A 14,984-nucleotide genomic window follows, 5' to 3' on the forward strand; every position below is an offset into this window, starting at 1 on the left:
TTTTTATTTTTAAAAATGTTAATTTGTAGTTAGAAAAGATAATCCTCTTTTTGAGTGTGGGCTGGACTTTGTGACTGTCTTCTAAAGAATAGAGTATGGAAAGGGGAAAATAGTGACTTCACAGCATAGAAACCTGGCAGCCACTACCTTCACCAAGTGATCAAGGTTGGTATCACCAGTGATGTCATGTATCCTCTCACAGGATGTGATAAGGACACTTCACCTCTGGTATTCTTTCCAGAAATCAATAGCCTTAGCCTAATGAGAAAAACAGACAAACCAAGAATGTGTGAACAGTACTCTTCAAAAGTTTCAAGGTTAGCCCAGCTGGTGTGGCTCAGTGGTTGATCATTGACCTAAGAACTGGGAGATCAAGGTCCCATTCTTGTTCAGGGCACATGCACCAGTTGTGTCCTCGATCCCCAGTAGGAGGGCATGCAGGAGGCCACCAATCCATGATTCTCAACATTGATGTTTCTCCCCTCCCTTCCTCTCTGAAATCAGTAAAAACATTTAAGTTTTAAGGTTAAAACCAAGGAAAGAAATAGCCACAAATTTAAGGAGCTAGGGCAATTAAATGCAACTAGATTAAAACAAGTCCCAATAAAGTCTGGGGTATAGTTGATAGCTTTGACATATGTAATATGTACCATTTTAACATGAGTACTCATGGAAATGGAGAAAGGTAGACGAGACTACTAATTTCCCTATAAACCTAAATTTGGAGGTAAACAAATTGTGACAGTCCAAGTCACAATTGTTAGAATTTTTTATGTATGTACACAATACCAAAAGAAGTTCACACTTTAAATATTTCAACTTAATACTTTTTTAAAAAATTTATTGAATATATTGGGGTAACAATAAATTATGTAGGTTTCAAGTATACCTGTTGTCTGCTTAATCCCTTCACCTTTTTCAACCCTCAAACCCCTTCAGTCCGACAGTTGGCAGTCTGTTTTCTGTATCTATGTTGCTATTTTGTTCATTAGATTCCACAAATAAGTGAAATCATATGGTATTTGTCTTTCTCTGACTGGCTTGTTTCACTTAGCCAGTTTCGAGGGCCATCCATGCTGTCCCAAAAGGGAAGATTTCCTACTTTTTTACAGCCAAGTAGTATTCCATCCAAGTAGTATACCACAGCTTATCCACTCATCTACTGATAAGACACTCGGGCTGCTTCCAAATCTTAGCTATTATAAATACTGCACTGAATATTTGGGTGCGTATGTTCTTTTTAATTAGTGTTTCTGGTTTCTTGGGTATATTTACAGAAGTGGAGTTGTGGGGTCATGAAGCAGTTCCATTTTTAATTTTTTGAGGTAACTCTACTGCTTTCCACAGTGTCTGCACCAGTCCACATTCCCACTAACAGTACATGAAGGTTCTCTTTTCTCCACATCTTCCGCCAACACTGGTTGCCATTGTGGTAGGCGAGAGGTGATACCTCATTTTAATTTGCATCTTCCTGATTAGTGACATTGAACACTTTTTCATGTCTCTTGATCATTTGTACTAGTATGTGCTCTTTGGAGAAGCGTCTGTTCAGGTCCTCTGCCCATTTTTTAATTGCATTGTCTTTCTTTGTTGAGTTGTATTAGTACTTTATGTATTTTGGAAATCCCTTATCAGATGTATCATTGGCAAATATGTTCTCCCACTCAGTGGATTATCTATTTTGTTGATGGTTTCCTTTGCTGTGTAAAAATTTGTTTTACAAAGGCAGTCCCATTTGTTTTTTTCTTTTGTTTTCCTTGCCCAAGGAGATATATATATCAGAAAAAAATATTGCTGAGAAATGTCAGATTTTACTGCCTATGTTTGCATCTAGGATTTTTATGTTTTTAAGTCTTACATTTAAGTCTTTAATCCATTTTGAGTTTATTCTTGCATGTGGTGTAAGAAGGTGGTCTAGTTTCATTTTTTTGTACATATCTGTCCAATTTTCCCAACACCATTTATTAAATAGATTGCTTTTACCCCATTGTGTGTTCTTGCCTCTTTTGTCAAATATTAATTGACCATAAAGGTGTGGATTTGCTTCTGGGCTCTCTATTCTGTTCCATTAATCTGTATCTGTTTTTATCCCAGTACCATGCTGTTTTGATTACTATAGCTTTGTAATATAGTTGGATATCAGGTAGCATGATTCCTCTTAATTTTGTTCTTTCTCAGGATTACTGTGGCTATTCGGGGTCTTTTATGATTCCACGTAAATTTTTGGAATATTTGTTCTAGTTCTGTGTAATACATCATTGGTATCTTGATAGGAATTGCATTGAGTTTGTAGATTGTTTTGGGCAGTATGGACATTTTAATTATGTTAATTCTAAAACTTCTGTTGATTCACTGTTAACCAGAGAGCATTACAGAGTCATTTGAAATATACAGACAGCTTCTAAACCCACAGCTGGTTTCATCCAAATTAAGAAAAATGCTATGATTATAGCTACATGATGTCAGATTAGAATCGTTGAACAAGAAAAGCAAATCTGATCTTTCTAAAGATTTGAGGAAGTTACAAAAAATAGCCCCCCCCCCAAAAAAAAAAACAAAACAAAAAGAAAAGAAAAAATGGTCATGTTAAGACCCAAGGCTTGCCCTAGCCGGTTTGGCTCAGTGGATAGTGCATTGGCCTGTGGACTAAAGGGTAAGGAATGGGCAAAGGGTGTGGTGCTTCCATGCCCTCACCCGGAGCTCCACTCTCCCAGCATCTCCACCTGTTCAACACCCAGAAGCTCTCCGAATGGAGTGAAACTTTCTATACAGAGAGGAAGGGAAAGAGATAGAGAGTTAGAAACATCGATCAGCTGCCTCCTGCACATCTCCTACTGGGGATGTGCCCGCAACCCAGGTACATGCCCTTGACCGGAATCGAACCTGGGACCTTTCAGTCCGCAGGCCGACGCTCTATCCACTGAGCCAAACCGGTTTCGGCATTTGGTCATCATTTTAAATGTTTTGTTATTTCCAGTCAAAAAGGCATCCATTGCATTATTACACTGTTTTATGATTAGAATGCTTGTTTGTAATTTCTTCTAGATGTTTCTTAAGTTTTAAAAAAATTAAATTTACTGGGGTGACACAAACATCATACAGATTTCAGGTGCACAATTCTATAGCACATCATCTATACACTGTATCGTGTGTTCACCACCCAAGTCAAGTCTCCGTCCATCACCATTTGTCCCCCCATACCCTCCTTAGAGAACTGCCTTTTATTTGTAGTGAAATATGTTCTCTAAGATGCTAGTGAATTAAAATGTAAATATGGTGATGTTTTGTATAATTACAATCAGGACAGAGAAGACTAGTACAGAGATGACTGATTTCACATGTAGTCCTGGGAAACAATCTTTACTGACGCAACATAACTTTGTTTATAAAGATACCCATTGATTCAGCTACTAAGGTGGGAAAGGGAAACTAGGAGACAATTCAGCTACCCACTCCAGCCTGCCCTATTCAGGAGATACTAAAATTGGTAGATCCTACGATACTTGAGAATTTCTAGCTCTAGGTCATTTGCTTTTGTTACTTTTATTTATAAAGCTGCACAATTACATCAACAACTACTTCAGTTTCCAGAGATTTCACATGGAGTTCTATGTATACTATTGAATCACAAACCACCTGGCTGTGTGAAGGTGTGTTAAGGCTGTGGTAATTTAATTTAGAACTAACTACATAAAAGGACCCATTGTGTGATGAGGAATTAGTATATTTTCAGACCCTGTGGAGCATGAGGACATGTTCCTGGAGCATACTCCTTAGGATCTTTTCAGAATTCAAGTCCAGGAACACAGGGTTAATCTTGTCTAGGGGCAGAGAGAGAGATTCTCCTGTTGAATTCTAGTGTTTTAACTTAGACCTTCTATCAAGAGAACTCTACCAGGGGGACCCTGTAATGACTACTTTCTCTAGTAGTTAATTGTCAACATTGACTGCAAATTATGTATCAGTGTGACCTTTACTAGTTTGAAATTTTTTTAAAAAATTAAATAAATTTGACATGTAACATTGTATAAGTTTAAGTGTTACTTTGATACATTTATATATTGCAACGATTGTCATTGTAGCAATATTTATCATACTACATAATTATAATATTGTCTAGATCAGCAATTTTTAACCTTTTTTCATCTAATAAATTCTGTGGCACACCAAAAAAAAAAATCATACTTTTTGCCAATCTGACAAAAAAATAAGTATGACCAGCCAGTGTGGCTCAGAGGTTGAGTGTCGACCTATGAACCAGGAGGTAACGGTTCAATTCCCAGTCAGGGCACATGCCCAGGCTGCGGACTTGGTCCCCACTGGGGATGTGCAAGAGGCGGCCGGTCCATGATTCTCTCTCGTCATTGATGTTTCTATCTCTCCCTATTCCTTCCTCTCAAATAAATAAAAAACATTTTAAAAAATAGATATAATTTTGATTCATTCACACCAGATGGCTACTGTTGTGTTGGCTGTTGTCATTTTTTTATTTGACAATCTAAGGGAAAAGAGGTCAGTGTCCCTGACTAAATAGTCAGGTATTGCATGTTTTTAAAAATTCTTGCGTCATAAAGGTTGAAAATCGCTGGTTTAGATTCATTATACTGTGCTTTAGATCGCTATGGCTTATTTATTACTTGTCACAAGTCTGTACCCTTAAATACCATCACTCTTACCCCACTCCCCAGACCCTGCTAACCGCCATTTTACTCTCCACTGTTGTTGCTTTTAATAGGTATGACTTTTTTAGATTCCATACATAAGTTATATCATAACAATACTTGTCTTTCTGTTTGACTCATGACATTAAGCATAATGTGCTCACGGTCCATCCATGTTGCTGCAAATGGCAGGATACCCTCCTTTCTTATGGCTGAATATATGGCTGAATATATATGTACAACATCTTTCTTATCCATTCATCTGTTGATGGGGATTTGGGGTTGTTTTTGTACCTTGGCTAATACTGCAATAAACATGGGAGTATGTGTGTGTGTGTATATATATATATATATATATATATATATATATATATATATATAAAAGAATTGTAAGAGTAGGAGTCATTGCAAATACTCTATCTCATATGATATTCACAGCTAAATGACTATCAAACCACATTTAAGAATGCTTTGGCAGTTTTCAAGAAACACTGGTCAAACCATAAATAAATCTCAATGCATCAGTTAATACCTTCTGTGTACCTCCTCCTGTAGTTAGCATTGTATTAGGTGCTTAAGTGCAAGTAGTTGGACTCAATCAATTTTAAAAATATATATTTGAGACTTATTCACAGAGTTCTTGGCAGAGTTGTATTTTGAGGTTTCTACTGCTGAGAAGTTTGAGGGTTGTGTTGCCTCTCTTTCAGTCCCAAAAGCTCCGTTTTGAGTTCTCCAGGCTTTGGTGGGATTTCAGGTATTGTCTATTTAAAAAAAAAAAACAACACACACACACACACAAAAACACAGATGCCAGTGCTTTCTTAGACTGTCATTAAATGTGACCTGAAAGACTTCAAAGCAGGTAGAGTAAAAGAAAGACCCTTGCTACTCAACAATAAATCTGTACCATGAGAACCCACAGTTGATCTAAGTCCCTCTCTAACCCTAATGACTCTATTGTCCATGCTGGGTTTTAAGTTCTAGAGGGGGAGAGTTTGCATCACTATCACAAATTTGAATACAACTTTCCATATTTGGAAATTTACTCCTGTACTATTTACTGACTCTCCACCTGTATCAAGCAGTGAGCAAAAAAAATATAAAACTACCTTCACAGCCTTTCCAGCGGTGATGACCTCCCCACGACAATATGCCTCTCACTGAGGATCTCCTCCACCGCTCTCCAGAAGAGAAGCGCCTGGTGCAGAGCACCGATTCCTACTTATGGATGTGAAATGCCCAGGATGCTATAAAATCACCACTGCCTGTAGCCATGCACAGACGGCAGTTTTGTGGGTTGGTGGCTCCACTGTTCTCTGTCAGCCAACAGGAGGAAAAGCAAGGCTTACAGAAGGATGCTCCTTCAGAAGGAAGCAGCACTAAACGCACCTCGAACCAAGACGAGTGGGAAACCATCCCAATAAGCACATTTTGGAAAATAAATAAATAAAACTACCTTCAGAAAAGATGGTCAGGAAAGGCCTGAGATTACTTTTTTAACCACTTTAGTGAGATAATTCACATACCTACCATTCACCCATTTAAAGTATAAATTTAATGGCCTGTAGTAGATTCATAAGGTTGTACATGCATCAGTACAATAAATTTTAGAACTGCACCCCCAAGAGAAACCCCATACCCACCACTAGTAACTCCCATTCCCACAAAGCTTTCCCACATCCACACCACTGCCCTGGACAACCGTTAATCTAGTTTTGGCTCAATAGATTTGTCTATTCTGGACAAATTTCATGTAAATGGATTATACAATATGTAGGCTTTTGTGACTAGTTTCTTTCCCTTGGCATGTTTTTAAGGTTCATCCATGTTGCCACATGTAAGTACTTTATCTCCTTCTAGGAACAAATAATGTTCGATTATATGGGTATACCACATTGTATATGTCCATTTATCAGTTTATGGACAATATGGATTGTTTCCACTTTTGGGTTCTTATAAATAATACTTCTATGAATATTCACGTACAAGCTTTTGTGTGGACAAATGTTTTCATCTCTCTCTAGAAGCAGAATAGCTGGGTCATATGGTAACTCTGTGTTTAACTGAGGAGCTGTCAGACTTTTCCACAGCAGCTACACCCTTCTACATTCCTAGCAGCACTGTATGAGGGTTCCAGGTTCTCCACATCCTCACCAGCACCTCATTAGCAAGGTGCGTGTTTTTTTAATTAATACCCACCATAGTGGTTATAGAGTGTTACCGTATTGTGGAACAACGCTTTTGTGGACCTTACATTCTAGTGGAGGAAACAAGATTAAAAACAAGTAGAGACAAAGGAATAAAATAATTGCAAATTGTGACAAGTGCTCTACGAAAGGAAGAAAGGAAGGACTGAGAATAGCAGAGGAGCAATCCTTCTGAGGCTATCCTCATAGACGGAGGAGATATCTAAGCAGAAACTTGACATTTTGAAGATGGAAACCAAGCCAAGATCTGGGAGAAAAGCTCCCCAAGAACAGGAAAGGCAAGGCCTTCAGATGGGAACAGGCTTGATGAGCTTGAGAAACAGCAGGGAAGCTGGTGTGGCTGCAACACGGGGAAAGGGGCGGAAATGTATACGGTAAGGCCAGTGGCAGGCAGGTGCCAGGCTGTGTAAGAGCAGGACATGGCATTGCTCTCCATGCAACTGGACGCCATCGTCGGGTTTTAGGCCCAGGGCAGAAGCGCTCCTGGTTCGTTTAAAGATCCCTTTTGCTCTTGTGGGGAGAATGGAGGGCGAAGCCCAGGGCCCTCCTGCACTCACCAGGTCCGGCAGGTAGTACCTGTGCACCACTTGGGACCCCGCGAACATGGCCAGGAGGCTGGCGGTGAACATCTTCAGGTAGGCGGTCCAGGGCACGCCCGCGGGCATGGTCAGTGGGCTGGCGGGGAGGGAAAGAGGTTGGTGTTCGGTTCCCAGCTCGCGACTAAACCAAGTCGGGAAACACCGGGTTCTCTCCCACCCCTCTCCCCCTTTCCCCCAGGGCGCTGAGAGCGCGGACGTGCCCTCAGGCCTGAGACCAGTCTTCTTAGCGCTGGTTTCTTAGCGCTGGGGGCTGGGCCTTCGGGATCCAAAGGCAGCTCTGGGGGAGCCAGGAAAAGGCGGCCCGCGTGGCTTCCCCGCGCCCCTTCAAACTCCAGGAGATGAAATGCAGACCGCACCCCCACTGGCCCCACAGGCGGCCCAGGGAGAGACGGTACCGCCCACGGAGAAACGGCACAGGGAGAGACCGTACCGGAGGGCACGGCCCGGCAGCGGCTCAGAGCACGGGCGGAAGGGGCTTCCGGAGCCGGAGCGAACGGCCTGCGGACAGAACGGAAAGTGCGGGGTCTGGGGCCCCGCCGGACAGGAAAGCAGGGAACACCGCCGCGCGCATGTGCCCCGGACGGAAGTGGGACTTAGGGCCGGAACCAGAAGTGTTTTCTAAACCTATTCCCAGAACTTTCCGCCTCCGGCTTTTGTCTCCCTCCGTCCCTCTCCCTACAGTAGGGTTTCCCTGGCGGACGTGCAGACGTGGGGGTCGCTCTGGCTTGTCCTGTGACACGCATTAACCACCCTTCACCGGCCAGGGGAGACGGGCACGCTGAGCCGCGAGTGCTTAGGGGGGTCACCCTCGCGTGAGTGCAGTCCGAAGCCTGTCTCCTGGTGCCCGGCGTCCTTGGATAGTGAAACAGCCACACCGAGGCAGCTAGCGATGCCCTCGTGCTGTGGTGCTACTGGAAGGCAGGGAACCCGAAATGGACAATATTTACGCATTTTTAGGTTGTGCTCTGGTTATGGGTTGACTTATGTGAAGCAAAAGGTTAATGCAAGACAATACGGAAAGATTATGGGTTGTGTGTATAAGGTGAATTATGATGCACTCATTTTTTAAACAATTCGGGAGGTCTATTTGACATAAACCACACATGTAAAGCATACAATTTGATGAGGTTTTACCTATGTGTATACCTATGTAACCATTCTTACAATCAAAATAATGAACATATCTATCACAACCAAAAAGTTTCCTTGTGCCCCTTTCTCATCCCTCCATATCGCCTCCTTCGCTGGGCAAGCAGGGTAAGCAAGCTTGCCAGGTTCTTGAAAGGGAGAGGAGGATCGCGAGGGGAGGGAAACACGGTGAAGGGACTTGGCCCTTGTTTCGTTGTCCCATCATGCAAGGTCTCTTAAAGTAGAGACCTATTTGGCAAAGACAGGAGACTTCTCCTGGGCTTCAGAGCTGAACAAGTTTGTCTTCCAGACAGATTCAGGATGAAGAGAGAGGCACTGACGGAATAGGAGCCCCTTTGCCGATTGCTTCACCATTCCCAAGTTCTGTGTCCTGCGCCCCAACAACTCCCCCAGTGAACTCGTCCTTTTGTAAGACAGAACTAGGTAGAGAAGCAGAGGCCCCTGGTCTGCTGGGGTTACGAGTGGAGCTGGCAGACCCAGAAGATGCAGCCCCCCACAGTGGAGGAGGTCCTGGGTGCCCAAGGGGGACTCTTCCTGAGTGAAAACCTAAGAAAAGTTTGTAGCTCTTTACACATACTCTGTCACTAGAATGACCTTTCTGAAATCAGTGAGGCAAGCCAACGGCTTAAAAAATTTTCTTAGACTGTGATCCTAGGTCAGTGATGGCGAACCTATGACACGCGAACTCATTTTTTTTTTGGTTGATTTTTCTTTGTTAAATGGCATTTAAATATATAAAATAAATATCAAAAATATGTCTTTGTTTTACTATGGTTGCAAATATCAAAAAATTTCTATATGTGACACGGCACCAGAGTTAAGTTAGGGTTTTTCAAAATGCTGACACGCCGAGCTCAAAAGGTTCGCCATCACTGTCCTAGGGGGTTAGAAAAACCAGAGAAAGAGAAGATACCCTGTTCATTCATTAATTCAAGAAATATTCAATGGATACCTACTGTTTCGTACTGGTTTCAGCCTATCAACAACCAATGTTGTGATGGAACCAGCCCTTATGGGTATATACACTGAGTGGCCAGATTATTATGACCACCCCATCAGTACTTCATTGACATTCCAAAAATAGTGAATATTGAAAACTTTCTAAGCAAATACTCTCAAGGTTATTATTATTATTATTATTATTTCATAACTGATTCACTTCATTGTACTGATGGGGTGGTCATAATAATCTGGCCACTCAGTGTGTATTTATATAATATATATATATATAAATATATATATATTAGAGTCCCAGTGCACAAAAATTTGTGCCCTGGCGGGGGGGGGGGGGGGGGGTTGTCCCTCAGCCCCACTTGTGCCCTCTCACAGTCTGGGACCCCTTGGGAGATAATGACCTGCTGGCTTAGGCCCCCTCCCGGGTGGCAGAGGGCAGGCCCAACCCCTAGGTGCAGCCCCTGGTCGGGCTCAGAGCAGGGCCAGTTGGGGAGTTGGGGTGCCGCCCCCTGTCATGCACAGAGCAGGGTGGATCAGGAGGTTGCGATGCCACCCCCAGTCACGCTCAGGGTAGGGCTGATTGGGGGGTTGGGGAGCTGTCCCCTGTCACACATAGAGCAGGGACCATCAGGGGGGTTGGGGCTCCATACCCTGTAACACACAGAGCAGAGCCAATCAGGGGTTTGGGGAGCTCCCCCCTGTCATGCACAGGGTAGGGCTGACAGGGGAGTTGGGGCGCCGCCCCGTCACCCACAGAGCAGGGCCCATCAGGGGGTTGGGGCACTCCCCCCCCCCCCCCCCCCCCCCCGTCACACTCAGGGCAGGGCCGATGGGGAGGTTGCTGCTCCACCCCTTCACACACAGAGCAGGGCCCATGGGGGGGTTGGGGCGCCGCACCCTGTCACACACAGAACAGGGCCGATCAGGGGGTTGGAGAGCTCCCCTCTATCAGGCACAGGGCAGGACCGATCAGGGGGTTTGGGCACCTTCCCCTGTCATGAACAGAGCAGGGCTGATAAGGAGGTTGTGGCCCCGCCTCCTATCACACACAGAACCGCAGGGCGATCAGGGGGTTTGGGCGCTGCTCCAGGGGCCAGGAGGCCTTGCGGCTCTGCTGATCACAGTGCTGGGAGACCTCACAGCTCTGCTTGACACAGGGGCAGTGAGGCCTCGCTGCTCTGCTGATCCCAGTGCTTAGGAGGCCTTGCTGCTCCGCTGATCCCGGTGCTGGGAGGCCTCACAGCTCCACTTGACACAGGGGCAGTGAGGCCTCGCTGCTCCGCTGATCTTGGTGCTGAGAGGCCTCGCTGCTCCGCTGATCCCGGTGCTGGGAGGCCTTGCTGCTCCTCTGGTCCCGGTGCCGGGAGGCCTCGCGGCTCCACTGATTCCGGTGCCAGGAGGCCTCGCGGCTCTGCTGATCCCGGGGCGTGAGGCCTCACGGCTCTGCTGATCCCAGGTTCGGGAGGCCTCACAGCTCCGCTGATCCCGGTGCTGTGAGGCATATTACCCTTTTACTATATAGGATAGAGGCCTGGTGCATGGGTGGGGGCCAGCTGGTTTGCCCTGAAGGGTGTCCCCCATCAGGGTGGGGGTCCCGCTTGGGTGCCTGGCCAGCCTGGATGAGGGGATGATGGCTGTTTGCAGCTGGTCACACCCCCTTCAGGGTGGGGGTCCCCACTGGGGTGCCTGGCCAGCCTGGATGAGGGGATGATGACTGTTTGCAGCTGGTCACACCCCCTTCAGGGTGGGGGTCCCCACTGGGGTGCCTGGCCAGTCTGGGTGAGGGGCTGAGGGCTGTTTTCAGGCTGGCGGGTGACTGAAGCTCCCAAGCTCTCCTTTTTTTCTTTTTTCTTTTTTTATTCTGGGATTTATTTACCTTCTATGGCTGTCACTGGAACTGAGAGCCAGCTTTAGCTCTGAGGCTTCTATAATTGAAACACTGTTGCAACTCCAGCTCAGCCGGCTGGCTGAAAGCATGGGGTATGTTTAGCTTGTATAATTGCAACATTGTTTCTTAGAGTGCAAGCTCAGAGCCCAGCAGCAGCAGGCGGGGAACCTTGGCTTCCTCCTTCACTGGAGCAAGCAAGCCTCCTGTTCGCTTCAGCTGCCTGGCTGCCGGCCGCCATCTTGGTTGGCAGTTAATTTGCATACAGCCCTGATTAGCCAATGGGAAGTGTGTCAGAGGTACGGTTGATTACCATGTTTGTCTGTTATTAAATAGAATATATATATATATATACATATACATATATATATATGATGCCTAAGCAACTGGAACACCACAACTACCAGTCGCTGTGATGCTCACTGACCTCCAGGGGGCAGATGCTCAATGCAGGAGCTGCCCCCTGGTGGTTAGTGCACTCCCACAGCCAACCTCCCACGTGGGCCAACCTCCCGTGGCTGGCCAACCTTCCCTGGTCCCTCCCGGAGGCTGGCAGGCCCCGGCTGGCAGCTGGCAGCCAGCAGGAAGGCCCTGATTAGCCCTGATTGCCGGTTAGGCCTAGGGACCCCACCCGTGCACGAATTTCATGCAACAGGCTTCTAAAAATATATATATACATATACATATATATATATATATATATATATATATACACACACACATACATATATATATATACATATATATATATATAAATAAATATAATAAAAGCCTAAGTGACCTTTATGGCAGAACGACCAGAACAACCAGTCACTGTGATGTGCACTGACCACCAGGGGGCAGACGCTCAATGCAGGAGCTGCCCCCTGGTGGTCACTGTGCTCCCACAGGGGGAGCACTGCTCAGCCAGAAGCCAGGCTCATGGCTGGGGAATGCAGTGTTGGTGGTGGGAGCCTCTCCCACCTTCGCAGCAGTGCTAAAGAGCAGCGAGCTGAGCAGTAAGGAGCAGTGAGGAGGCGTGCAGTAAGGAGTGAGGGGTCCTGGACTGTGTGTCATAGTGACCGGTCAACCAGTTCCAGTCGTTCAGTCATAACGGTCACTTAGGCTTGTATATGTATATGTATATGTATATGTATATGTATATGTATACGTATATGTATAGTATATGTATATGTATACACACATATATATGTATATGTATATTTTTTATTAATTTCAGAGAAGATAGAAACATCAATGATAAAAGAGAATCATTGGCTGCCTCCTGCACGCCCCCTACTGGAGATCGAGCAACCCAGGTATGTGCCCTTGACTGGAATCGAACCCAGGACCCTTCAGTTCTCAGGCAGACATTCTATCCACTGAGCCAAACCAGCTAGGGCTCTTATGGTTCTTATTTTGGTTGCAAGACACCTCAGCAATAACCATCAGGAAACTGTTAGGACTGATCAAATAACTGAATTGATACCCCCTCCCCTGGGAACTGACCTTTTGACTTCACAACTGACATTCCCTTTCACTTAGACCACATTCCACTTGCTAAGACTATTATCTTTCCTTTCCAGACATTCCCAGGATCCAGACCCACCTGGAGAGTTTCCTGCCAAAAAAGCCCACCTAGAATCCTTTAAAACCTCTGACTCCCCATCCCTAGGTGCTGGCGCCATTTTGGGGTTCAGCCCATCTGGACTCCAGATGACCTAATAAATTTATAATCCCTTACCACTTTTTGGCCTCCTTTGGCGACCCCAACAGAAATGCTGAAAAGACACTGGTTTATTATTTACAAGACCTCACTGGGGCCCCACAGCAAGGTCGCAGTAGAGAGAGTGAGCATGCATGTGCATGGGCCTGGGGTCTGCTTTATTGGGGTCAAGGGTGGGAAGTCTAGGGTTTCAGAGTTCACTATCAGTGGATTTAAAACAAAAGAGCGGAAATTAAAGCACTGGAAAAGGAAAAGAAACAAGTAGTCCAAATGGTCATTTATTGAAATCAACCAAGATTCCTAAAATAAAGGAGCCTCAGTTAGGAGAGGCGGCCTGGCTCTTTAATCTGCGTTTGTGTGTGTATGCATCTGGCAGTATGTGTGTGTGTACGTGTGTGTACGCGTATGCCTGGCAGTGTGTGTGTGTGTATGCGTGGCAGTGTGCGTGCGTGTGTGTGTGTGTATGCCCGGCAGTGTGTGTGTGCACGGCAGTGTGCATGTGTGTGTATGCATCTGGCAGTGTGTGTGTGTACGTGTGTGTGTGTATGCCCGGCAGTGTGTGTGTGCACGGCAGTGTGCATGTGTGTGTGTATGCATCTGGCAGTGTGTGTGTGTGTGTACGTGTGTGTGTGTGTATGTGTGTGTGTGTGCGTATGCCTGGCAGTGTGTGTGTGTGTGTACGTGTGTGTGTGCGTATGCCTGGCAGTGTGTGTGTGTGTATGTGTGTGTGTGTGCGTATGCCTGGCAGTGTGTGTGTGTGTGTGTGGCAGTGTGCATGTGTGTGTATGAATCTGGCAGTGTGCGTGTGTGTGTGCATGTGTGTGTGCGTATGCCTGGCAGTGTGTGTGTGTGTGTGTGTACGTGTGTGTGTGCGTATGCCTGGCAGTGTGTGTGTGTGTACGTGTGTGTGTGTGTGTATGCCTGGCAGTGTGTGTGTGTGTGTGTATGCCAGGCAGTGCGCGCGCATGTGTGTGTGTGTGTGCGTATGCCTGGCAGTGTGTGTGTGTATGTCTGGCAGTGTGTGTGTGTGGCAGTGTGCATGTGTGTGTGTATGCCAGGCAGTGCGCGTGCGTGTGTGTGTGCATATGCCTGGCAGTGTGTGTGTGTGTGTGTCTGGCAATGTATTTATTCTAGATAGCCAGTCTATGAAGTGGATGCCTCTTTGAAATACACTGAGTGGCCAGATTATTATGACCACCCCATCAGTACTTCATTGACATTTCCAAAAATACTGAATATTGAAAACTTCCTAAGCAAATACTCTCAAGGTTTTATTATTATTATTATTTGCATAACTAATTCCCTTCATTGTACTAATGGGGTGGTCATAATAATCTGGCCACTCAGTGTAAATGCCTTGGCAATCAAAGCTTAAGTTAGGCACTTGCTTTAACAAAAGAAGACCAAAAAAAATCAATTGTCAGGGTTTAAATATACCTACCATGAGTCAGGTTCTAAGTAGTACCTATTAAGAGACACAGTATTGGTAAAAGTTCTGAAAAGTTTCAAAATACTAAAAGTTTTAAACAATTGGCATAATACAAATTAATGTGTATTTACTCATGAAAGCCCTTTTCTTGGATCCTAGAATGAAGAAGCCAAATGACCCACAGAGCCACAGCCATCTCTCAGCCCACATGTTACGTTAGTGAGAAATAAACCTTTGTTTCTGTAAACCACTGAGCTTTTGGGGTCATCTGTTACCACAGCTTAACTAGGGAAAGCTAACCAATACAGCAGCCATATTTTTCATTATGCAAACTAGAGAAAGATAAAAAGCTATCTCCATTAAGGGTTATTTAATGAAGTCCTTGTACAAACACT

The 14,984-nt window shown here is 45.1% G+C and overlaps 1 protein-coding gene and 1 pseudogene across 2 annotated transcripts; one reads left to right on the forward strand and one right to left on the reverse strand.

The window, feature by feature from the left end:
• Positions 1-5,259: 5,259 nt before the first annotated feature.
• On the reverse strand, positions 5,260-7,965 carry UQCC6 (ubiquinol-cytochrome c reductase complex assembly factor 6). The gene is made up of 3 exons (XM_081082894.1): positions 7,898-7,965; positions 7,426-7,543; positions 5,260-5,422 (listed from the first exon to the last, which is right to left on the reverse strand). Exons 2-3 carry the CDS (start codon positions 7,531-7,533, stop codon positions 5,327-5,329), a joined length of 204 nt encoding a protein of 67 aa, XP_080939020.1. The 5' UTR covers positions 7,534-7,543; positions 7,898-7,965; the 3' UTR covers positions 5,260-5,326.
• On the forward strand, positions 5,812-6,044 carry LOC308513099 (small ribosomal subunit protein eS27-like; annotated as a pseudogene). The gene has a single exon. The product of its transcript is annotated as a small ribosomal subunit protein eS27-like (transcript).
• Positions 7,966-14,984: the final 7,019 nt, after the last annotated feature.

This window comes from Myotis nattereri (assembly GCF_964212035.1).
Source record: "Myotis nattereri genome assembly, chromosome: 2".
NCBI classification, from domain to species: domain Eukaryota; kingdom Metazoa; phylum Chordata; class Mammalia; order Chiroptera; family Vespertilionidae; genus Myotis; species Myotis nattereri.